The sequence below is a fragment of the Desmodus rotundus genome, chromosome 5 (assembly GCF_022682495.2).
Source record: "Desmodus rotundus isolate HL8 chromosome 5, HLdesRot8A.1, whole genome shotgun sequence".
NCBI lineage: Eukaryota > Metazoa > Chordata > Mammalia > Chiroptera > Phyllostomidae > Desmodus > Desmodus rotundus.
This window is the reverse complement of record NC_071391.1, coordinates 118,278,363-118,304,251: the sequence shown is the minus strand read 5'-3', so window position 1 is coordinate 118,304,251 and position 25,889 is coordinate 118,278,363. Positions and strand designations below refer to the sequence as shown.

The window sequence follows — 25,889 nt, the reverse complement described above, 5'->3', positions numbered from 1 at the left end:
AACTGTTTACATGGTAAAAACTACGAGAGGGGATCTATTGTGTAACACTGAATAGGTTAGGACAGAGAAGCAACTTTGTTTATGTGTAAGCTAGTTTATAAAGGCCAAATTCTGTTAAAGTCCACATGTTACATATAAAATTCTATAGTTACATTAATACTGGGTAAATTTGTTGGTATGTCAAATTTTAGTCTTCCAGTTGCACTGGAATGTGAGTTCATGTTTACAAATACCGAGGTGATTTAAAGAACCTAAAATGAGGCTTAAATAGTGTTAAGCACCATATTGTTACAGTTAATTGTATCCAGATTCTAGGAAAAATAAATTATACAAAACAAAAAGAAGAAAGCTGGTTAAACTTGGAGAAAGGAAGTAGAAAATTCAGTGCAAAAAGCATTCATTCATTGGACAAATATTTATTGAGTTCCTTCTAAGTGGCAGGCAATGTTCTATGTGAATGAGAAAAATCAGTGAACAGAACAGATTTTTAAAAATATTTACTCTAATAAAGCTGACATTGTAGTAAAGGCAGACAGATAATAATTAGAATAAATAAGTAAATTATGTAATATATAGAGTAGGGTATGAGGAATGGGAATGGGTTGCAATTTTATTTTATTTCATTTTATTTTTATCCTCAGCAGAGGATTGCTTTTAGAGAGAGAAAAAAAGGTAGAGAGGTAGGAAGAGAAACATGGATGGGAAGAGTAGCATCAACTGCTTGCTTTCCATACATGCCCACAACCCAGCTATGTGTCCTGCCCAGGAATCAAACCTGCAATCTTTTGGTTATAGGACAACGCTCCAACCAATTGAGCCACACCAGCCAGAGCTGGGTTTCAGTTTTAAATATGATGGTCAAGGTAGGCCTCATTGAGTAGGATGGCATTTGAACAAAGCTTGGAGGAAGTGAGGGGAGTCGACCAGGCAAAAATATCTTGGGAAAGAGCTTTCCAGGCAAAAAGATGCTTTGTGTATTTAAGGAAAAGCAAGGAGGTCAGAGGAACAGAGTAAGAAAAGGGAACTGGGAGTGTTAATTGAATAAGATGCAAATTGTACAAGAAATAAACACTTCTACTTAAGAATATAAAAATATGGAGATTAACTCCCTTTTTTTTTATCCTCACCCAAGGACGTATTTTTTTTTCATTGCTTTTAGAGGGAGAGGAAGGGAGAGAGGAAGAGTGAAACAGAGACACCTGAACTGGGGGTCACATGCCCACCAACCTAGGTATGTGCCCTGACTGGGAATTGAACCTATAACCTTTCAGTTATGGGATGATGCTCCAACCAACTGAGCCACACTGGCCAGATAAGATTAAATCCCCTTTTCCATTACATCTAGAAATTACAAAGAAAGAACTAAACTATATGTGTCTTTTACTTTCCTATTTCCAAATCACATTATGCCCACAATAGCTCAGTGCATTAAGCTCCTAGGCCCTCAGTAAATTTCTGTTGTTATTTTAGAATTGATCATGTAAATCACCTTACCACAAATGTTGTATTTGGAAATTTTCATTTCTTCTACTGAAACCTTGGGAGAGAGTTCACTGAAAGGACACAGTGAAGGGACAGTGTAAAATAGTTGCAAAGTGGAAGAAGTGGGAAGTGGATCAAAGACAGTCTTAATTCCACACTCTTGCCCTTTTAAAGTAATACTGCCAAGAAACTCAAAAAGGTTTTTTAAAAATCATAGGGAAAAAAATATCACCTCATATTCTAAGGGTAATAATGAGATAATATAACAAACATTTATTCAAGAGTGTTGTTCAAAAGCAGTCTCCCTAGGAAGCAAAACACTAAGATTCTCTCCTTGCCCAAACTCTAGCCAGGCTCTTCTGAGCCCTCTTCTTGACTAGGCCTCAGCTTTGGACTTTAAAGACTTGAACGAAACACTAACATAGTTTGTAACTGCTCCAAGACACCTCCTTGGGATAATCCTAGCTCCCCTTAAAGTGCCCATCTGAGATAACTCAAGGTTCCCACAATAATTTTGTTTGTTCCATTCAACGCATAAAGATGGAGCCCTGTGTCCCAGCATTGTGGGATGGTAGGAGCCTACCTGATAAGCACAAATCCCGACCCCCCGCCATTCCCTTTTTAATGTTTCACTTCACTGACTTTACTGGGCCCCTGCTCATCCCCTTTCTGATTTCTTCATTCTCCCTTTAAAAGGCCCAGTCACCTCTATACAAATTGAAGTTCAGTTCAGGCTCCACTCTTTCCCCCACTGGAATAGTATATTATGATTAAAATGTAAACTTTAGTATCTGGTTTTGTTTATCTTTGACAACACTCAAATCTGTAGTTCTATCACTGTTTCATGTCTTTTTTCTTCTTTGAAACTACTTTGAGGAAATTCATTTTATACCATCTTACTTCCTCACATCTCATTCCTTTCTTATTCTAAATAGGGTAAATGATATTATGTTTACATTAGACAAGACAGAAAATTCAGAAGTGATATAAGAAAATATAAATATTTGACTACATAAAACAAACTTTTCAGATTGCTAAAGAGAATTTAAAAAGTTTTTTAACAAGTTTTTAAAAATAATGCACATGAAAAATATTTGCCACTAATATAACAGATAAGATTGTGGTGTATGCCACAATCATGCAAAGAACTCCACAAATTCATAAAAACAAGTGAACAACTCAATATAAATCTGGACCAAGTCCATGAATATGCAATTCATAAAAGAGAAAGCAATTACCAATGGCCAAAAAGTACACATGAATAAATGCTCAACTATAGTAGTAGTTTAGACAAACTATCTTCGAGTGTATTGGCAAAAATTAAAAAGATTAATAACATCTTACTACAGGAGAAAACGAGGTAGAGTGGATTGAGATCTCAGGAATGACTTTCAAATATTGTTGGTGGGGGTATGCATGACTAAAACCTTTTAACAACAATTATTTAAGTCAGAAATCCTAGCTTTGGGAATCTATTCTACAGAAAGAATCAGTTCCAAGGATACACCTATGTACGTAACCTGAATGTCCATCAATACCACTTATGGTTATTTATATAATTTACTATTTAATAAATTGTAGCACATTCATTCTATGGACTATTTTGCAATTATTAAAAAATTAATTAGCTCTGTTATAAGTTGAACTGGAGAACATCTAAAATGTAAGTTTAAGTTAGAAAAGAAACTTGCAAAGTAATATCCATAGCATAACCACATTCTTTTAAGTAACAAAAAACCCCAAGTACTTATATACATGTGCATCTGTATGCATATAAAGTAAGATGGGGAAGTTTATAGACCGGTCTGTTAACATTAATTACCTCATAAGGGAATTATTAATCTTTTCCTTATGTACCTATATTGTTTCATTTGCCACAGTATGTATTAACTGTTAGAACTTTAAAACTTTAACAAGTTTTCAACAAAACTTTATTAATATAGTATATAATAAATATAATAATAAAGATGTAATAAAGTTTTTAAAGCTTAAAAAATACTTCTGCTATATCCATACAATGGAATTTTATATGGTTTAAAAAGGAGTGAAGTATTGATACACGCTATGACATGTATGAATCAAAAAAGCATAATGCTACATTAAAGAAGCCAGTAACAAATGACCATTTACATTATTATTGTATGATTCCATTTATTTGAATTGTCTAAAATATGCAAATCTATAGAAATAAAAGATTAGTGGGCTGGAGATTGGGCTGGGATGGGGAATAGGGAATAACTGCTCATTGGTAAGGGTTTCCTTTTAGGGGTGATGAAAATGTTCTAAAATTGATTATAATGAGGGCTGCATATCTCCGTGAATACACTAAAACCACTGAAGTGTACTCTAAATGAACAAATTGTAAGTTATGTGAATTATACAAAAAAGCTGTTAGAAAATACAATGTTATTCACCACTAACATGTCTTATTCATCCTCAAAAGACTAATATTATATTTTTAAATAAAATCCAAAGAATGTGCCACAGATTCCAAAGACAATTCCAAAAATGAAAATCCAAAAGCATCATAGTCTAAACTACTTTGAAGAGGACATCTCATTTTTTAACGCGCACATTCTCCTATGTTTAAAAAATATTTCACATAACTTATGAAATGCTATAGTGCATAACGACATTTCAGAGCCCTAATTATTCTGCTTCCCCTCAGAGTACTGAAATTTATAAATCTTCTGACTCATTTGGTTTTAAAATTCTTGTGATCGATTTGCATTAAATAATTATACAAATTTTTTTCCAATGTACATTGAGTATACCAAAAAATGCAGATAAAAATAAAAATTCGGCAAAGATGTAGAAATATTCTCTTGGCTCTCAAAAATTTGCTTAACACAAACAAGATAAACTCTTAATGAAGCTCTTACTTTTTAAAGTAGTTACATAATACTTAAAAAAAATTAAATTTATTGGGGTGACTTTGGTTAATAAAATTATATAGGTTTCCAGTGTACAATTCTGATACATCATCTGTATATTGCACTGTGTGCCCACCACTCAAAGTCAAGTCTTCTTGGGTCACCATATGTATTTCACCCCCTTTTCCCTTCAACTTCCCCCTTCCTTCTGGTAACCACCACACTGTTGTCTATGAGTTTTTGTTTGTTTGGAAGTCTTTTTTTAAAGGATTTTTTCTTCTTTTTTTTATGGGTTAGAGAGAGGAAGGGAGAGAAAAAAAGTGAATGCATAAATCAAATTCATGCATTCATTTGACTGATTTCTATATGTGCCCTCACCTATATAAGATCAAGCCGACAACCTTGGTGCATCCCGACACTGCTCTAACAAACTGAGCTACCAGGCCAGGACTAGAAACTTACTTTTATAAATAAAAAAAATGTAATTGAAATTTCTCTGTACAGAAAAAATAGGAACATCCATTCAATTATATTTGGATGAGAGAAGATAAATTATCTCTTACACCAGTGAGAAACAGATTATAAACTGATACTTTTAATTTTTAAACGAACAAATCATTCTCTTATGAACGCGAACATTCACTCGTAGCACCCTTACAAGCCAACAGCGCCGCTGGTGTAGTGGTATCATGCAAGATTCCCATTCTTGCGACCCGGGTTCGATTCCCGGGCGGCGCACGCTCCGCTTTCTTATTCCCTCCCATTTTAAGGGAGGGTTTAACAAATCCTTTACCTCTAGAAACATTTACAACTTTTAACTTTTATGAAGATTTCTATTTCATAATTCATTGTGAAAATATTCGAATCTGGAGAGGGAAGACAATTTCAAAAGACAAAAAAGCAAGCCCTGAAATAGTTAACCCTTACGTCTGCCCAGTCGGAGACATTCCTGACGTTGGTGGAAGAGCGCCTGCGCATCTAATCAACCTATAGATTGAGGTGCAGCTTGGCGCCGGAAGGTTGAAAGTGCACGATTATTCTGCGCCTGCGCGGTCCTGGGCACTTCGCTGGCTGCTCGTAGGCCCCCGGCTCGCCGCCATCTTGTATTGGGGCTTCATTGTTCGCGCTGGGCCGGGCGCTTTAGTATAATTGCCGCGCAAGAAGGAGGTGGAGTAACCTCCAGTTAGCCGAGAAACCCCGCTATTCTGCAGCCAGAGCCGCTCAGGCGTTTTGGGAGGTAGTAAAGAGTAGGGAGCTGGACCCAGAGGCGCCGCCGCGACAGCAGCAGCCATGGAGGACGAGATGCCCAAGACTCTGTGAGTCTGAGGCAACGATATGGGGGCGGGATGGTGGTCGTCCAGGAGGGAGGTCTCGTCCATTCGCCGCTCCCCAGCCTATTGTCCTCAGTAGACGCCACGATATCATGATTCTTCTCCTTAGCGCACACCTGGATGCTTAGGGACCGAGACTCTGGCTGTGAGAGGACTCGATGGAGCGAGTAGGGGCTCAGCCCTCGGAATCAGTCCCTTCGCTTTACACCACATTATGGCCTTTGGCCTCGCCACCAGCCCTCTGGGGCCTCAGGCCTGGAGAAAAGACTTTTTCATTCAAACCTGTTTTGGAACTCTGCGATCCTTCTTTTTGTCCCATGCTTTCCTTCTCTTTTCCCTTCCCCCGTTCTTGATTAACCTCTTTTGATCTATACAGTCGACTTTAATTTTACTTTTACTTCTTGCTGAAATTTTTCCTTTATTTTTTTCCTCGTCAAGAGGAATTTTTCTTTTGAAGCTGCTTGTACTTATTTCCAGTGAGGTGAACTTTATTGTCGCGGTTGCTCACTGGAAAAAAAGCCAAGTATTTTGCTGTAAGCTCTCTTTGGCTTTCGTTCTGCAGCACTCTCCCCCACCAAAAAGTCTAAAACTGCACATCCGAAGGATTTTGAAACTGCTTTTGAAAAATGGGAATCTCACCCGGAGGTATATATCAACTGAGAGGAAGGAGATAAATGCAGTTTTATCACCGCTTGCTACTGCCGTGGTTGACATGTTGCTGACCGGGCGAGCGGGCAGCTTTTAGGAAGCAACAGTTGATAAATGCCTTAACATATTTAGTCACCTCTGAGAAGCCTTACGGTTAGCGTTAAATGATGTCAGCTCGGGGTATCTTCTTTGTTGCCTAGTTTCTCCCACAGCGTCCTCTCTTTTTCAGAGCATCATCGGATGAGTTGATTCTCTCATTGTTGCTTTTCTGGAAAAGAAAGAACAAAAAGCTTGATGAGTTGCAACTCTCCAGATATTACAGTTGTTATGAAGTACAATGTAATCCAATATTTTTTTACCACCAAAAAGTTTCCATTTTGTAATCTACATGAGAAATAGTCGCGCTTGTATTCTTAATAGATTAAACTTTTTGCTAGTTTATCTGATAGCGTTAGTTAACTTCAGTATCTTTTTAATAGGATGCAGCAATTAGGACATGACTTTTGTTTTTTGAACGATTATATCTGTAGGTGAATACTCCCTAGAAAACTGTTAGCCCCATAAAGCTTATGGAAATCTTTTTTTTACTCTTGCCTCTTTGCTAGAAGAATGATAGCAGCATATTTGGTTTAAAAATGCACATCTTTTATAATGTCTTCAGACTTAAGATTCTTATATTACTTTGTACTTTTTAATTTTAGAAACTCCCAGGAATGTCTGGAGTCTTAACCTTTTTAGCATGTTGATAATGAAGACAACTTCAGCTTTCTTGGGCCAGTGTACAAAACCACTTAAATAGCTTCAGGGCAGGAGACCAACCATTGCAGGAGAAATAATGGAGTTTTGTTCAACAAATACGTCAGCGTGTTTGTGATTTGTCAGGTTCTGTGTGAAGTGCTGTACGTGCTTGTTTAGTCCGCATCAGAACTCTGCAGTAAATGGGTCCATTTTGCTCCTGAGGAAAAGCTTAGAGTTAAGTCACCCAACACTTTTTTTGTTCAGCTTCCTGCAACTTTTCTGCCCTCAGCTCTGAGCTCTTAGGACTAATTTTGCCGTGTGTACTTCACTGGAAGACCCCATCCAAGAATCTTTTTCCCAAAGTAGTCCAAGCTCTAACATGTCTATCTCCTCCATTGTTTCTACAGCCTTCAACCAAAGCTACCATTTTCCAGTCAGACCAGTCTTGATTAAATGAGTAGGTGTGGCTCAGCGGGTTGGGTGTCAGTCCACAAAGCGAAAGGTGGTTGGTTCGATTCCCCATCAGGGCACATGTCTGGGGTTGCGGGTTTGGTGCCCCGTTGGGCAACCAATAGGCAACCCATAATTGCTTCTCTCCCTCTCTTTCCTCCCTCCCTTCCCCTCTCTCTAAAAATAAGTAAATAAAATCTTTTAAAAAATAAATGAATAGGTGTTGATCCCTAAGTTTTCCTAGCAGTATTTTTATTTGTACTATAAAATGTATGTTTTAATGACCCTGGAAGTCAGGCGCTTTTAATATGTTCTTAGCACAGTATCTGGTTTGTGGTAAGTGATCAATAAATTTGTTTTAAAAACTGGTACAATTCCAAGCAGTGAATTCAGATTCTACTCTTTCTTGATGGTAAGATATAGTTTGAGTCACAGTATCACCTATGGTACCTAAAATGGCTCAGAGAGAATGCCATCATCTGCCACAAATGAGTGTTCAGCATCACCTTTTTAAGTTACAGGTTGCCAATATTCAGTTTCTTGTCAGCAGTACTTTGGAAATATATTGTGAGAAGTGGTTTGATTCTGGAAATATTTTGAAAGTAGAGCAACAGCAATTACCAGTGGATTAGATGTGGGATGTGAGAATTAAGTCCATAAGTAGGTTTATTTATGAATGTGTAATTTCAGTCATTTAAAATGATAGCATGTTGCTAAGTTGATAAATAAAAATGGAAACTGGCTTAAGAGCATGAGTGTCTTCAGTCTAAGTGTTAGATTCATTCATTCAGGTTGGTTTATATATTGTGTGTGGTCTAGTCTCCAAGTGAAGGTGGTGCTAGCTAATAACATAAGAGGGTTTCAGCTATCATGCAACAGACTGTCCTTTGTTAAGAATAGACAGTTGTTCAATAGTAAAGTTATGATACTGGTGTATATAGTGTGTATATATAAGTGTATATATATGTGTTTGTATAGTATGCATATGGGTGGTCAAAAGGAGGCTTACAGTTCATATGGAAATAAGTACTCAAAACTGCAAACCTACTTTTGCCTATATATGCTTATATGCATATATAAGCATTTACTGTTCTACATAATTTTGTAATTAGTAGAAGTAAGTCAGGCAGAATGGGATAATTTCCCAGCAATGTGAAATACTCAAAAGTAATTCTGTGAGTACAGTTATCTCCTAAGTAGATATTTATAGAACATTTACAGTGTTCCAGGCAGTGTTCCAATAGATATATAGTATTAATAAAAATCTCTTTCTCAGCCTGGCTGGGTAGTTCAGTTGGTTGGAGCAGTGTCTGGATATGCCAAGGTTTCAGGTTTGATCCTGGGTCAGGGTACATACAAGAAATAACCACTGCATAAATTAGTGGAACAGTAGAATGTTGTTTCTCTCTCTCTCTCTCTCTTTCTCACTCTCCTCCCTCCCTTCTTGTTCCTCCCTTCTTCTCTCTAAAATCAATCAATTAAAAAAATCTCTTCATCAGATTTATCATTACCCAAAAAACCTATTTTATTCATGATGTTCATTCAGAGTTTCGCAGAGGCCTCATATCAAATTCTGCATTTTTATACAATGATTGTGGCTCAAAACAATCTAGTACAGCATTCTGCTTTGTAAATGTTTTTAGGTTAAATTTTCTAGAACTGTACTAATATGAATTAATATTTTAAATGTTTTAAATTATAATTTTACAACTATCTGAACTTAGTTATCAGCTTCAAAAATATGTGCTAAATTGATATAAAATCCTATCCCTGGCAGAATGTCATGTTTTCATTGTAACATTGGTGACTTCTTCGTTGAATCTTCACAGGTAGCTTTTTACTTTGAAAAAATTAAAAACCTACAGAAAAGTAACAAAAATAGTACATTGAAGAGTCAGGTAACTTTCATGTGGATTTACCAGTTGCTAATGGTTAGCCAAATAGTCAAAAGTAATTCTGTGAGAATATAGTTATCTTTTTTTTCCTGAACCATTTGAAAAGACATTGTAATATGTTAGGCCTAACTACTTTACTATGTATTTTCTAAGAACAAGGGCATTCTCTTATATAACCAATATACAATTTCCATATTAAGGAGACTGTACCAATACAATACCTTTAATTAATATACAGTTCATATTCATTTATCCAGTTGTCCAGGGAAGACACTTTTTAGTTCACTGAAGTCTATTTGCCTTAACAGTTAATTCTCTTCTACTCTTTATTTCCCATTCTATGTAAGATTGGTACATGATCTCATAGGTGTTATAACATGGGATACTTAAGTCCATGCTGTTAACAAGAAGTCCATTGGACAATTAAAAATATACTGCAGCCCTGGCTGGTGTGGCTCAGTGGATTGAGCGCTGGCCTTTGAACCTTGAGGTCACCAGTGTAATTCCTGTCAGGGCACATGCCTGGGTTGCAGGCCGGGTCCCCAGTGGGGGATGTGCAAGAAGCAACCAGTTCATGTGTCTCTTGCACATCCATGTTTCTCTTCCTCTCTTTCTCCCTCCCTCCCCCTGTCTCTGAAAATAAATAAATAAAATCTGTTTTAAATATGGATATTTCAATGTTATTCCCCCAAAAAAAACATTTTTAAAAAACAAAAACTAATGTAAGAAAATTACAGTTTTGTTTAGGAGTCCAATAGACATCATGATGGGGACCTTGGCTTGCCACTGCCCTGAGTGTCAATTTTTATATCAGTCAGGATTTTCTTAAATGCAAGCAGCAAAAATAATTAACCATAAAAGGAATTGATTAAAAAGATATTGGACACTACCAAAATGTCAGGAGGGTTATGGAACCTAGCTTAGAAAATGTTCAGGAAAGAGAGGGAACTGTCAGGCCACAATCCCTACTCAAGCTACAGACCATCCTAGAAAAGGTAATAGTACCAAATCTATTGAGGACCAAATTTGTTGGGCATGGGACTTCATTGCTATTTGACACCAAAATGGAGTCTCTTCAGTCTCTGCTATATGCCCTATCTTCGGGACTGGTATCTCTAATTGACTTTGCCTAGATTGAATGCAAAATAGACTACAAAACCATATCTAGGGGTTTCAGCTTCTATAGAGGAGTCAGGCTTTGCCTTAAGATGAGGAATTTTCTAAAAATAAGAGAGAAGGTGGTGGCCAAAAAGAAAAAATTCTCTGAGTTCATACTGTTAATATGAAATCCTTTGGCTTCAGAAACAGAATAATATGTGACAGGGAATGAAACAACTAAAGAAACATATAAAAATGAGAATTAACTTTGTAAAGTATAGAGCATTCTACAAACTAAAAAGCTTATTTTCCATTGGAAGTATTTTGAATATAACAAGGATCTGTAGATTTCAAATTTCAAACTTCTATGTATTTAGCAAATAGAGTTGGAAAGTAATAACATCATCAAGTTGTTTCTAAAAATTTGAGATCGGTATCAGTGATTAACTTATTGGTAAAAAGAAAAGACTAGCCCTGGACAGGTAGCTCAGTTGGTTAGAGCTCTGTCCACAATATGCCAAGATTGCAGGTTCAGTCCCCAGTCAGGGCATATACAAGAATCAACCAATGAATGCATCAATAAGTAGAACAGCAAATCAGTGTTTTTCTCTTCTCTCTCTTCTCTCTGTTCCCTCTCTCCCTCCCTCTTCCTCCCTCCTTTCCTCTCTTTCTCTAAAATCAATTTAAAAATTTAAACAACAAAAATGTATTGTGAAAAATAATTTGTAGCCCTGGCTGGTGTATCCCAGTGTATTGAGCGCAAGCTGTGAACCAAAAGGTTGCCGGTTGATTCCCAGTCGGGGCACATGCCTGGGTTGCAGGCCAGGTCCCCAGTGGGGGCCATGTGAGAGGCAACCACACATTGATGTTTCTCTCTTTCTCTCCCCCATCCCCTCTCTCTGAAAATAAATAAATAAAATCTTTTAAAAAGACCTAATTTGTAATGGGTTATTTTTATTAGCACAAGGAAGAGAAAGAGATGTCTGTCCTTTGATTAATGTGAAAATGTTATATATGTTACTTATAGTTTATAGTAATGGTGTCTAAGGCTGGGAGCATGTTGTTTCTGTAACTTCCTCTGAATTGATAGAGCTTACATCAAATAAACAAATGTAAAGGCAGTACAAACCATAGTGCCTTTTTTTTTAATCCTCAATGGAGAACATACTCACTGATTTTAGAGGGAGGGGAAGGAGGAGAGGGAGAGAAACATCCATGGGCTGCCCGTACCTCAACCCGAGCTGCTACCCAGTCATGTGCAATACTCTCCCTGTCCTGCTCTCCATCTACGGAGATGACACTCCCAACCAATCAAACCATACCTGCTACGGCACCCGTAGTACTCTTTAAATTAGCTTATTTTTTTTTAATCACATGTATTCAAACTCAGAAAATATTTCTCAGAAAATCTTAGACAGTTTTGCAAAGAGTAAATAATAGAATTCGGGTTCTCTAAATACTGTGCACTTGTCACTAGGTTATCTTTAAAGTACACAGATACTGGAATTAAATTTTCAGAAGAACCATTTTTTTCATTGACATTGCAATCCTGAGAATTTCTTATAGGGACAAGAGTCAAGTGAGAATATACACATAAGAGTTATAGAGAAGATACAGTTCTCACATAACCTTCATCCAGCTTCCCTCAAAGTTAACAACTTACATAATTGAGGTATCCTTATCAAAACTAAGACATTAGCATGATACAGTACAAACTTTATTCCAGTTTCCCAAGTCTTTCCACTCATGTCTTTTTTGTATTCCAGGAGCCATTTAAAGATACCACTGTATTTACCTATTTGTTTTTATTGATTTGAGAGAAACAAAACATCATTTTGTCATTCTACTTATTTACGCATTCATTGGTTGATTTTTGTATGTGCCCTGACCTGGGGTGGAACCTACAATCTTGGTGTATGGGGACAATGCTCCAACCAACTGTGCTACCCTACCAGGGCCAAGACACCACTCTATTTAGTCATGTCTCTGTACTCTCCTTTAATATGAGAGGATATCTTTTATGACCCTGGCATTTTTGAAGGGTACTGTTTCTCCACTATACAGTGACTACTTTTTCTCAACATATTCTGTTAATTAGAATTGAGTCACTAAGACTAACCCACACTAAAGGAGAGAGAAATTAAGCTCCACTTCATAGAGTCTGCATATCAGAGAATTTGTGGGCATATGTAAAAACAACAAATTCATTGGTTGAAATGAGTAATTAATACATATTTTATAGGTGATACCTGAGGCTTTACACATACCCTATTTCTCCTTAAAGTTATATCATCTATAAAACATCCATGGGTGGATTTTGCCCATTGCAATTATTACTGTGGTATTTTTATGGTGATTTCCCTCATTTCTTCTACATTTATTTGAGTTCTGCAAGAAAAAGCTATCCTCTCCCTCCTCCCAATCCAGGATCCAGTCAAGTATTATTTATTATATTTGGTTGTCAGTGTCTTTTAAGTCCTTTTAAATCAAGGACAGTCCTCCCTTTTTTTTTTTTTAACTTTTTTTAGGACAATATTATTTTGAAGAGATCATATAAGTTACCTTATACAAAATTCCGTATCTGGATATGTATAATTGTTTTATTATGTGTCCAATATTTTGTAAACTTGTATCTAAATTTAAGCTTGACTAGATTTAAGTTAGACCTTTTTGATTTGACTACTTCATAGGTGATGCTGTATAATTTATACTGTTCACACAATGACTCATTGTTCACCTACAAAATTATTTGATCACTGGGTCTGAGTGGTAAAACAGCCAAAGCTCTCACTTTTAAGGTAAGGTTTTTCCCTTTGGAGTTGTTAAATGATCTATGTGATAACTTTGACACCCTTCAAATAATCATAGTGTAATACCCATAAGTCTTACACATAGTTAATTTAATGTGGTCTGTCTAAATTTATTGGCTAGCATTTTTCTGTAAAGAAGAGCTTTTCCTTCATCCACTAGAGCTGTTAGATTACACTATACTGGAGTTTCTACTGCAAAGGCAAGAAAAATGCTTAATTCTATCCATTTAATTACTGATTTTCAGAACAAGAGCTTGGTATAATAATAACCTCCAATATTGGAAAAATTGCTGTTGGGTAGATGTTGCTTTTATGCTTTCTTATCATTATTTCACTGATCTTTGAATGCTATTCATTGTTTTTTAAGATTCAGCACTTCTCCCTTTACCATTTTAACCTATTCTAGTGCCTTTATAGTAATCATTCAATATATGTTTATTGAATGAGTAAATGGAAGGAAGGAATTGACATGTATCGATGTTTATTTTTCTGGGGGAAAGAGTCCATATCTTTCATCACATGTTTTCTGAAGGATTCTTTGAAGAAGAATGAAAAACTATGGTTGTTGGGAGACAGAATTATCTGATTTTAGAAGCGATAAACTTCTAATATGTTTAGAGGTAATCTTTCAAAATCCCATTTTGAAAATTTATTTATAAAACCTTTAAAGATTATCCCACTCATGTGGTCTTATAACACTGCATTATTTAACTTTGCTAGTCAGCAATTCATATTATCTGTTAAAGGTCTCTCCTGTAATCTTTCTACTCCCTCTTCCCATCCACTAATCAGTGATACTCATTTATAAGTTTTCCATCCCTTGCCCCAGCCACTGTGGCTCAGTCAGATGGTCATTGCCTTGTAAACCGAAAAGTCACGGGTTCGATTCCCAGTCAGGGCACATGCCTGGGTTGAGAGCCAGGTCCTGGGTTGGGGGAGTGCAAGAGGAAGTCAATTGATGTTTTTCTCCCTCTCTCTCGCCTTTCCCCTCTCTAAAAGTAAGTGGGTAAAATCTTTCTTTTTTATAAAGCATATCTGCCTGAGGTAAACCTAGGAACTTAGAAATACACAACAGGTTTAATTTACAATACCTAGACTAAAGACACACACTAGGTGCCCCTCCACTAGCAGTGTCTAATGTACTTGCAAGTTACATTATAGTACATCTTTTCTTCAGAGAGATTTCAAAGTTTTGGCAAACTATTATAAGCTATTTCCAAGTAGTGTAGTTTCAGGTAAAGATCTACCTTTTCCTAAATTCATTTTTCAGTAAGCAACTTTAGAAACTGGTCCAAAGAAGCAAATTTAAAATGGTAAGTTGATTTTCTTTGTGTTTCAGATACGTTGGTAACCTTTCCAGAGATGTGACAGAAGCTCTAATTCTCCAGCTCTTTAGCCAGATTGGACCTTGTAAAAACTGCAAAATGATTATGGATGTAAGGGTATTTTAACTTAACTTTCTTTTTCATGTGCATTACTTAAATCCATTACTTACAAATCTCTTAAAGTGGTTTATATAGTCTGAATTCATAGGGATTTTAGTGAATTTGTATTGAATCTGTTTTGGCCACTGAGTTTAATGTGTTTTATTAAATAAATGAAGAAGAATAGAATGAATCATTTCTAGAGCAGATGAGAACTATATGTAGGCTCTTTTGCATTGAAGCATCAGAATTGTTTATATATATATCAGTTGATAAGCTAATCTAGAGATTCAGTTATTAAAATTAGATTGGGAAATTGAGTCAAAAATAAGACATTTGATACTGGGATATATTTTTAACTTTACTTTCAAAGGACATGATTCAAGTTTTTCTTGCATATGACAGTCGCCATTCATCAGATCTTAATGTATAGAAAAAACCTTGAATTAATTCCTCTAATTGGTATTAATCCTGAATCATAATATGTATAAAAAGACATCTAAAAAATGTTTTTGATAGGGAAGATAGCTAAAGAGAAATCCTTTTATCCCATGGACTCTTTTTGGTTTTCTTTGCCCCAGGAAAGAAAATCATGTGTGTATATGTGTATCTGCTACTTTCTTTTCTGTTTTTTTCCAGCTTATCTCTTTTTTACTTGGTAATTAAAAAAGTAATTGTTTAGCCAGTTGGCTTTTGTTTGTTGTCTAAGATTTTAAAATGTCAGACCTTTCTCCTAAAGTGTCAGAGTCACCTGCATGTAATAAAGATGGATACAACTAATGTTTTTGATCTTTATACTCTTCTTAAGTGTTTTTGTGTCACATTCAATATTTACATGCCCTTGGATAAAGCAGAAAAGATCCCTCTGTACCCATAGAGAAAGATAAGAAGGAGAAATTGGAAAATGATGGAAATTTTTAAATCTTTAATTGATGTGGACCTCCTTCCTTATCCCAGTAATAGCATTTATGGAATGCTTGCCTTTTATTTAATGCTGATGCATTATTATAAGTGTTCAACAGAAATAGTGTAAAGCACATGTTATTCCCATTTAATATATGCAGAAACGAGGCAAAGCAAGAATGTAAACCCAGATTGAACTATCTAAATACAAATCTTCTCTGTTGGTTTGTAGGCTGCCAGTCTCTCCCTTAGTCATTCTAGATAATTGACTCTAAAGATCACTAGGCAAAATGTTACTGACTGCCCTGGCAGGGTGGCTCAGTTGGTTGGAGTGTTATGCCATACGCTAAAAGATGGCAGATTCAATCCCTGGTCAGGGCGAGTATGGGAGGCAACCAATAGATGTTTCTTTCTCATATCTGTCTATCTCTATCTTTCTCCCCCCCACCTTTTCTCTCTATGAATCAATTTTAAAAACATGTCCTCAGGTGAGAGTTTAAAAAAAAAAGGTTAGCCCTGGCTGGTGTGGTTCAGTGGATTGAGCACCAGCCTGCCAACCAACGGGTTGCTGGTTTGATTCCCAGTCAGGGCATGTGCCTAGGTTGTGGGCCAGGTCCCCAGTAGGGGGCGCACAAGGGGCAACCACCCATTGATGTTTCTCTCCCTCTCTTCCTCCCCCTCTTCCCCTCTGTCTAAAAATAAAATAAATAAAATCTTTAAAAAATAAAAATAAAATGTTAATGACTGCCTGACTTACTGAAAAGACTAGCTAGGTTAGCCTTTGCCACTTTATATAAATTTTGGGTTTTTATCACTCAGAGGTGTAGATTAACATTCTGTTTTTATTATTAAAGTCTAAATTCCAGTCTCTTCATATGATGTCCATATTTATGAACTTTCCACATCGTGGAATATTAAGGTTGATAGTGTCTATGCTTAGATTCTTTTTGTCTTAAAAAGTGCAGTTTTTTCTGGGTACAGATCAACTAATTGAAGTGAACATTCTTTTATAATTTGCTACTCTTAAGTATAAGCTACTTTTTCTAACCACCTTTTGGTTCCTGTCAACATTGATTTGTATACTAAAATTCTCATTTATCAAGTGTAGTATTTGAATTAGATAACTTGAAAAACATGTTTATATTCCCTAATGTTTTTAAAATAAAGTAACGGGTAGTCTTAATATCAACTTGTGGTCACTTCTTTGCTCTAAAATACTTAAGAATCATTGTCAGTGACTTTTAAACTATTAATTGTGCTTTAAACAAAATGATATTTTTATTCTAGCATTCCAGTCTTTTAGTTTCTTATTTTAACAAGAGATTATAGGAGACTATAGCAAGAATTTTAAAATGGTCTATGATATCATTTGGTATTTTGCATTGATAGGTATAAAATAGTGGATGTTTTTTCTGCTTTAATTTACACTAAAACAACCAAGCTTCACATATCATCAAATGTCAACTTCTTGGGACACCAGCAGAAAAGAGGAGGGAATTTTTTAAAAGACTACAAAGCAGCTAAAAAATGATGTCGGAAAGTCCAAATTCTAAAGCCTATTCTAAAACTTTCCTTACCAGAATACCTCTTCTATTTATTTACATTGTAGAAACAAGTTTAAGATGGTTGGATAAGATTTTCTGCTACTCAGTAAGTTAGAGGCAGCAAGAATATATGTACATTTATAGCAGTAGAAAAGGAACATATCACAGGGAAGAGACAGAAAAGTTATTAAAAGCCAGTACCACCCTGACTGGTGTGGCTGAGTGGGCTGAGCGTCATCCTGCTAACCAAAAGCTCTCCAGTTCCATTTCCCAGTCGGGGCACATGCCTGAGTTGCAGGCCAGGCTCCTGACTGGAGGTGTGCTAAAGGCAACCAATTGATGCTTCTCTCTCACATCGATGTCTCCCTTTCTTCCTCCCTCTCTTCCCCTCTGAAAAATAAATAAAAATTTAAAAAATAAAAGCCAATACCAACACTTGATAATAGGATTCTAGTCAAACATAACCTCTGTAGCTTAAAGAAAAGGTTGTATTTTATGATAATGGTGAGAATGTAGCTATATATTAATTTATCCATAATTAGGATACTTAGTCATTAATATTAAATTATACATAATAGTATAATACAACCTGATGAAGATAGCTTTCTATAAAAATAGCTCATTTTTTTTGCCCTGGCTGGGTGACTGGGTTGGAGCATTGTCCAGTGCACCAAAGGGTTGCAGGTTCAATCCCTGGTTGAGGCACATACAGGAGGTAACCAAAAGATGTTTCTCTCTCTGTCTCTTCCTCCCTGGCCCCCGCTTTCTAAAATCAATAAACATATCATCGGGTGAGGACTTAAAAAAAAAAAGCTCAGTTTAAGTGTTGACTTCCTTATTTAAAGATTTACTTGTGGCTGAGTAGGTCATTTGGTTTGAGCATCACCCTCATATGCCAAGTTTGTGGGTTTGATCCCTAGTCAGGGCACATACAAGAATCAATCTCTCTGTCTCTCACTGCCCTCAAATTAATAAATAAAAAATTTAAAAAATAAAGATTTACTTGTGGAATGGACCTTCCATTCTTTATGGCCTGGTAACGGATGTTATAAATTTTAAGATAATAGGAGTATAAAACTTAAAATTGGCTGTTGTGTCGTTTGTTCAACAGACAGCTGGTAATGATCCATATTGTTTTGTGGAGTTTTATGAGCATCGTCACGCAGCTGCAGCACTAGCTGCTATGAATGGGCGGAAGATAATGGGTAAGGTAAGCTGTCATAATGAAAGGTGACTTGCACTAGATATTTTAAGTCGCATAGTTTTGTTTCCTTTTTAGAAACATTACATTCACTTTATGGAAAATGATCGTGTTTATTATTAAAAAGGTAGGATAAAAGCTATTGGAGGGCATGTTTATGTTCATATTCTTCATGGTGCCTTGCACATGGTAGATACTAAAATATTTTTTTAATTATTCAAGCTCGGGTGAAACATCTAGGAACATTGGATACTAATGGGAAGAATAAAAGGCAAGATTCATTGGTACTTTAGATAAGAAAGGGAATTGGTTGAATGTTAACAGAAGTATGGGGTCTATCCAGAAAGTATCCAGCCATGTACTATGAAAAATAGAGATGTTTATTGAAGAAGATAAAGGTACAAGAAACATTGTACATAGAACCGTGATGCCTCAGTCCCCTTCAAAGTAGGCACCTTAGGACCTCACACTGTTCTCCCAGTGTCTCTTCCACTGTTAAAACACTCTGCAAAATCCTTCGTTGGAATTTCCATGAGCTGCCCCATCATATTTTCCTGAATCTCATCAATAGTCTGAAATCTCATCCCTTTCAAAGGTGGTTTTAGTTTTGGGAAAAGCCAAAAGTTGTAGGATGCCAAATCTGGACAATAGTGGGGCTGAGATACCTGGGTGATTTGATGTTTCACAAAAAAACTCTGCACAAGACATGATGCATGAGTGGGCGCATTGTCATGATGAAGCTGCCAGTCACCAGTTGCCCGTAGCTGCAGACTTCTGAATTATCCAAATAGTTTCCAAGGAGAAATGTTCAAGCTTAATGCAAAATGTGATGCAGATTTGTTGCTCTACTTGCTCATTTTGAATGCGACAGCCACACAGTACACATGCTCACTCAATGTTGTCTACCATCCCCACTGACTAGTAGAGTGAAGTCATCATTGTTCACATATGAGCATTTCAATTCACTCTCCTTGGCTGCCCGGTTATATTGCTGTCATGTCGTGTACCATTCTTGTTATATTAACAGTGGTTGGAGTTTTTCTGGACAGACCTCATATGTAAGATTAAGATTTGACAACATTTTTTGTGTAAATGTAGGTTAAAAGATAAACTGATCAGAACTAGTATTCATTTCATCTCAGACGTACACCTTCCTATGTATTTATAGATGCAAATCTTGTAATACCTGATTTTGAACTTTTTTTTATGGAGTGTAAATGTAGAAAAATTTTTTTAGGAAGTCAAAGTGAATTGGGCAACAACCCCCAGCAGTCAAAAGAAAGATACAAGCAGTAAGTATATTTTATACTCTTTGAACATTTGTTTTTATTGTACACAGTAGTTTTATTGTAAAGCATTAAACATCATACGTGTTTGCAGTAATGTTTTGATCGTTATCCTTAGATATGATTGAATGTGTTTGTGTTAATAAATTTAAGAACAAATCTAATCTTTGTCATCAGGTAGTACCGTTGTCAGCACACAGCGTTCACAAGGTAATTGTATCTTCTTAAACATAAAATGAAATCTCTTGAAAGGGTATTCACTAACCACCTGAAATTTTTTTGTTTGATGTTGGGGGGAGCGGGGAGGGAGGAGGTCGTGTTTCTATTTGTCTCTCTGGCAATATTTTTCCCCCTTCTTCCCAGTGTTGACCAAGTGTGGCTTTTCCACTACTTTGGTGCTATTTCAAGCTCTCTGACCCTCTTGGAGGCAGCTGATGCCTTAGAAATACTTTCACCAGCTAAAGGGCAAGATACCCTGCTTCCTTGAGGTCACGATCTGTGCTCCATATCCACATCTCCTGATTGCTTGAGTTGCTTCTGAAACTGTGTTTCCCAAATGACAACCCAATATGTTGCTTAAGGCCTGCCAAGTAGGAGTAACTTTTCTTTCCAAATATACTTTTGTCAAAATTGATATATATGTCTATTTTAAGTGTTGATCCAACTATTTTGTATTTTTTACATGTTTTTCTTGAGCATTGTCTTCCTTTTTTTTTAAACTTCACGTGGGATGGTTATTTCTCTTCCAATGCTTTGTTAATGGTTATAATATAAAGTGAAGGGATTACTGTTTTCATTCTGTTGCCTTCAGTCTTAGTTCACATGCACATGGATTCACATAAACTGAATGGTGTAATGTCTGGGCAACCAAAACTGTTGGCTTTTGAGAAAACTGTCAAATACTTTAACATCAAACTGTTGCAATGCAAGGTATTTCTTTGCTTGTTCTTCACAAACTATGGTTAAACCAAGTATATCATGTAGCTAGCTTCAGTGAATTGTCTTAACTGAGGCAAATCTAGTCTACATAAGTCACAGTGCCACTATTTTATTTTAATTTGTAAAGCTTTAATAGAGTGGTAAACTGATTAATGTAAATAATTACTATTAAAACGGTAATAAATCATTAATTTTTTCAACACTTGTTAATCTATCATATTAGTAGTTTATTTTCTTAAACCAGTATAGTAATTGGTTATAAGCAGAAATATAACTGTCAGTTTCCAGTTAGATATATCAGTCATTAGGAGAGTCTTTCCTGTATTGTTACCTTGATTTATTTTGTTTAAAATTGATAGGATTTGTATAGATACAGGATAGTGTTTTGCTTATATGTTACCATATATCCATAAATTATTTTAAGAAAACTGTATTGAAGAAATTTTAGCACTTTTTAAATTCTAAAATTTTATTTTTCTTTTCACTTCCCCTTCCTTCCTCTTATAAGATCATTTCCATGTCTTTGTTGGTGATCTCAGTCCAGAAATTACAACTGAAGATATAAAAGCTGCATTTGCACCATTTGGAAGGATATCGTAAGTAACAGAAGATAAAAGTAAAATACTTTTAATTAGAAACAATCTTAATTTAGATGTACTTGGAAATTTTTGTGAATTTTGGACATTAATTTTAACACTTGAATATAATGTATTACATTGTTTAGCAACTATTCAAGCAGTTAAGAGTCAAAAATTGTTTTCCTACTGATAGATAAATCTTTTGTCTTCAGTTACCTTAAAATATTTTTTTCAATTGGCATTAGCTTTTGAGACAAATTGACTATTGTACATCTTGTTTCATATATAAGTGTCTTGCTAGCTTGGTCATAATCTTTAGTAAACTTGTCCCGTGATTGAGGAATTTAGACCTTTTGGGCACTTCTGTGATACCATGCATTTTGTGTTAATCTATTTTAACAAAAAGAAACCTCATTTTAACCCCAAAAGCAGTCACTAAATGTTAATTCCAAGGTATTTACCCTCTTCTTGTTGTTACTGTCGACAGCAATAACAATAATGCCTTTTAGCTTTTTGTGAAGCTCTGTCTTGCTTGCATTTGTTTTTAATCAGCTTAAGCCCTTTGTAAATAGCTCACGCAAGGCATTATTCATCATAAAAGAACTTCACTATTTTGAAAAACATGCCATAATAGAGTAAGAATAATAATTTCATTGTAGTACTTTCTTACACATAATTATTGAATTTAGAAAAGAGAATTTTGTTAGGGTTTCTGGTTGCTTTATTATTGTTGTTCCAGCTAAAAGAGAGTAAATTGTCTTAACTGAAGCCAAAAGGAAACACTAGCTTTGGTTTGGTTTGATGAACAGACCAGCAGCAAATAGAGGTGAGGAGGAAAGTAAATGCCAATAGTTTGGTGATGAATTTTGGGAGAGTTTTCATTTGAAGAATTGTACTTCGTTGGTAGGATGATGAGCATGCATAATAAGGGACCAACTTTAAAGGCAGTTGGCGAGATTAGCGTTTATAAATAGACTCTTTCCTGGTAGGTGACTTTTTTTTTAATCCTCACCCAAGGACATGCTTATTGATTTCAGAGAGAGGAGGAGGAGAGGGAAAGAAACATCACAATCAGTTGCCTTTCACATGGGTCCTGACTGGAGACTGAACCTGCAACCTTCTGTTTAGGGGAAGATGCTCCAACCAACTGAGCCACACTGGCCAGGGCTGATATTTTTCTTTATGAGAACTGTTTAGGAAAATAAGTTCTAATTTCTCGATTGTTCCTTTTAGTCTGTCTTAGGATCTTGATGATCTTTAGCTTGCTTTCAAATATATAGACTGGACGGTCTTAACTGTTGGCCTTTTAAAGGCTGCATAAATTTGTGTATATAAAACATTGTGTTTGTTTTCTTTTTGGTATGGAGTATCTTTGTAAGTTGTATCATATTTTCAGAGTAGTCATAGGACCATAAAAGGATTAAAGAAGGGTTAAAGAACCCTGGTCTAGATATTTGCTGCTGCTGCTTCCTTAGAGAATCCTTTCAAAAATAAGTAAGAATTAAATATATTTCAAGGCTAACGTTTACTGAAACTTAACCCTAAGAAGAAAATTTTCTAACATTTTAACAGATTAAATAGCTATTTTATTAAATGTTTTGCTTTTTCTTGAAGTAACTTTTCTGAAAACATGGGACTTATAGTTTGGGATTAGATAAAGATTATTTAACAATCAGTGAGGTTAAGTTAAAGGATGTTCAAATTTTGGTAATTTCTTGACTTTTTAATCATGGATCAGTAATTTTTTTGTTAAAGATATTGGTATCATAATTATAGTCTGTAGATTTTATTATGGCCAACCATGATTATTTATGTATATATTAGTTTTTCTAGGGTAAGGCTTTTCCTTAAGTTTTATAATTTTTAGTTGAGGTAATATATAAATAATGTTTAAGCTTTGGGCTACCCAAAGAGTGTGTTCCTAAATTTAAAAGAATCATTTTCAGTAGAATAGCATCATTTCCTGATTATATTTTTTGTTAAAGGAAATAAGTTGGTAACCATATATTGAAAAGTTCTTATGATAGTCTCGGTAGAGATCCTACAACAGTGAGTTATAGAAAATACACAGTAAATGATGACCAATAAAATATTTAGTATAAAAAACATAGTTCTTTCCCTAATTAACATAGTAAACTCTTCCTGTTCCTTGAGTTTAGGGTAATCTAACAAGGTTTGGTATAGACGTGGATCAGCTACCAAATTAATGCGTGTGTACCATTCAGATAATTTTAATAAGTATTTTCACATAAGAAGAAGTGACTTGCATTAGTTTTCCCTTTTTACCACTACATCTTTGTCATTTTGACCCTAAACACTTCATAAATCACTCCTAAATTGATCAAAATATGCTTATGTATACTTAATATAAAATTATATTGCATGGCTTTCTGACTTGGGTTTTTGTTGTGAAAGTGCCTGTTTTGTTCATGTGTCCTGAGAGAACAAGCATTGTGACATACCTGGCTAACTTAAAAGCAGATTTCCTGTGAAGCACAATTTGAGTCCAATTTTTTGAGGTATGGAGTTTTAGCTATCATGACTGGGTTTTTTACTCAATCTCAAATAATAGGGCTCTGGTTATTTTGCAGAGTATCTCTGAAGAATGGACAGAATTGCCCTGGCTAACTACAAGCTACGGTTCACAATGGATAAATGTTGGCGTGCTTTTTTACTTTCTGACTTTTTAAAATTTTGCTCTTATATCTTGTAGTTTCCAATCAATCTTATATGATTGCTATTTTAAAATTCAGTTTAAAATCCTTTCATATATAGTTTAAAACTAAAGTGTGTGTATAGTATTTTTCTTCAGTTATTTAGTATTTCTGAAAATGTCAAGTTATCAAAATTTACAAATAGTCCATAAGGAGGGGGGATATGAATTAATCTGAGAAAATAATTTACTTGATTTAGGGAATATACAACTTTTTCATTTTCTTAGTTTCCAGTTTTCTATTTTAATTTTTTAATAATTAGGTAGTATGTGGTATCAAATAGCAAAGTATAAATTGCATGGTTAAACAAAGCCATTCATCTAATGTGCCTGTGAACCCTATAAGTGGTTAAGTAATTTGTCTGAATAGCTGTCTTCACCATGCTTAGTATTTAAAAGTTTAAAACTTTTGAAATGGGAGGCAGTTTCTGTACAATGTATACATACATATTTAAGAAGTTATTGATTTGCATGTTATAAAATTAAGCCTCATTTGCTAATACATGATAAATTTTATAGAATAAAAGGTGAATTTGCCTTAAAGGTTCATTTTAATGAAGATGAAACCTGAAAATGAGTTGTGTGTGAAATTCTCACTTGGTATCCACAGGAGAGTTTGCAAACCTGAACTTCTGATTGTTTCTGATTTCAGAGACGCCCGAGTGGTAAAAGACATGGCAACGGGAAAGTCTAAGGGATACGGCTTTGTCTCCTTTTTCAACAAATGGGTGAGCTCAATGAAAAGTGCATGTGCAGTGCTTCAAGAGTAAAGAATGAAAATACTCATTTTATTTTAGTTATTAATCTTTTCTTTCATATGCCATTTGTTCATTTCACTGAAAATTAATACCTTCACTAAAGGATATGTTCTTTCTCCTGTTTGGCCATTTATTCAACTTCTGTTTAGTACCTATGAATGCAAAGTACTGATAAAATGTTTTCAGAATATAGAAAATGGATATGTTTAAATTATCAGCCAAAGATATTGAAAATCTCATTTTATCAACCTGTTTTATATTCCCCTGAAAATTTAAAAGTAGCTAATGAAATGGTCCAGGGGGCGGGGACTTTTTAAATTGTTTATTAATGTATTTGAAATGTTTCATCATTTCTTTCACCCAACAAACATTTACTGAATACTAATTCACATGGATTTGAAATTTCTGGTTTTTGCAGAGAAAAGGAAGGACAGTGCAATTTCTCAAATGAGAGGTGACAGTAGGGTATATAAAGAAGGAAAAGGCTCATTTCATGTGACAGCTGGAAATATCTTTGGTGTGTCCTATGTAATAGTGTGCTGTAGGTATTTAAAAAAAAAGGCCTTGACTGGCGTGGCTCAGTGGATTGGGCGCTTGTGATTCCCCATCAGGGTACATGCCTGGGTTGCAGGCCAGGTCCCTGTTGGAGGTGCATGGGAGGCTCTCACATGGGGATGTTTCTTTCCCTCTCTCCTTCCTTCCCCTCTCTCTAAAAATAAGTAAAATCTTTTTTATAAATATATTTTTTAAAAAGAATAAGGAAGCTTTGTAAGCACAGATTATGGAAAGATTTCCATGGTATATTGTTAGGTGAGAAAGCTTATTTAGGTGTAAAAGGGAAGGAAACATGTTTGTGTGGTGTACGTGCCCGTGTGTTTTCTTTTGCTCATAAACAACCTTGTTGCAGTGTTTCCTGTTTGTGGGTAGGTAATAAGAGTTAGGTAGATGGGGGACAAAGAGGGAAGTTTCTCACTATATTGTATGGTTTGAGGTTTGAACCTTGTAAATGTATTACAAATTCAAATAAAGTAATTAATGTTTTAGTGTGGTAACTCAAGGTTTAAAACAGTTAAATGCAGAGATATCACGCTTCCAAAAATATAGGAGTGGAAAATTTGATAGGCACTAATCTTGGAGTATACACAAAGGTTTCATTAACCTTGGGTTTTCTTGTATTGCCTCTATGTTATGACTTTTTTGTCAATGATAAGTACAGAT

General features: G+C 35.4%; 1 protein-coding gene and 1 non-coding gene across 10 annotated transcripts in view; both read left to right on the top strand.

Annotated features, from left to right (window-relative positions):
• The first annotated feature begins 5,022 nt into the window (after window positions 1-5,022).
• TRNAG-CCC (transfer RNA glycine (anticodon CCC)) lies at window positions 5,023-5,093 on the top strand. Its single transcript has one exon. It is a non-coding gene; the product is annotated as a tRNA-Gly (tRNA).
• A 324-nt stretch (window positions 5,094-5,417) lies between these two features.
• The window catches only part of TIA1 (TIA1 cytotoxic granule associated RNA binding protein), a 31,621-nt gene continuing 11,149 nt past the window's right edge, over window positions 5,418-25,889 (top strand). For 2 of the 9 annotated variants that reach the window (XR_006655176.3, XM_045193802.3), the window contains exons 1-7: window positions 5,418-5,671; window positions 14,665-14,767; window positions 18,308-18,406; window positions 19,635-19,689; window positions 19,861-19,893; window positions 21,131-21,218; window positions 24,566-24,641. Coding sequence is in view for 6 of the 9 variants with exons in the window: in XM_045193802.3 (XP_045049737.1) it covers window positions 5,646-5,671; window positions 14,665-14,767; window positions 18,308-18,406; window positions 19,635-19,689; window positions 19,861-19,893; window positions 21,131-21,218; window positions 24,566-24,641 (480 nt within the window). In the remaining 3 variants the exon portion in view is untranslated. Of the gene's footprint in view, window positions 5,672-14,664; window positions 14,768-18,307; window positions 18,407-19,634; window positions 19,690-19,860; window positions 19,894-21,130; window positions 21,219-23,618; window positions 23,858-24,565; window positions 24,642-25,889 lie in introns of those variants that run through there. The other 7 variants (XR_006655177.3, XM_024558452.4, XR_006655178.3 and 4 more) reach the window with 6 other exon arrangements.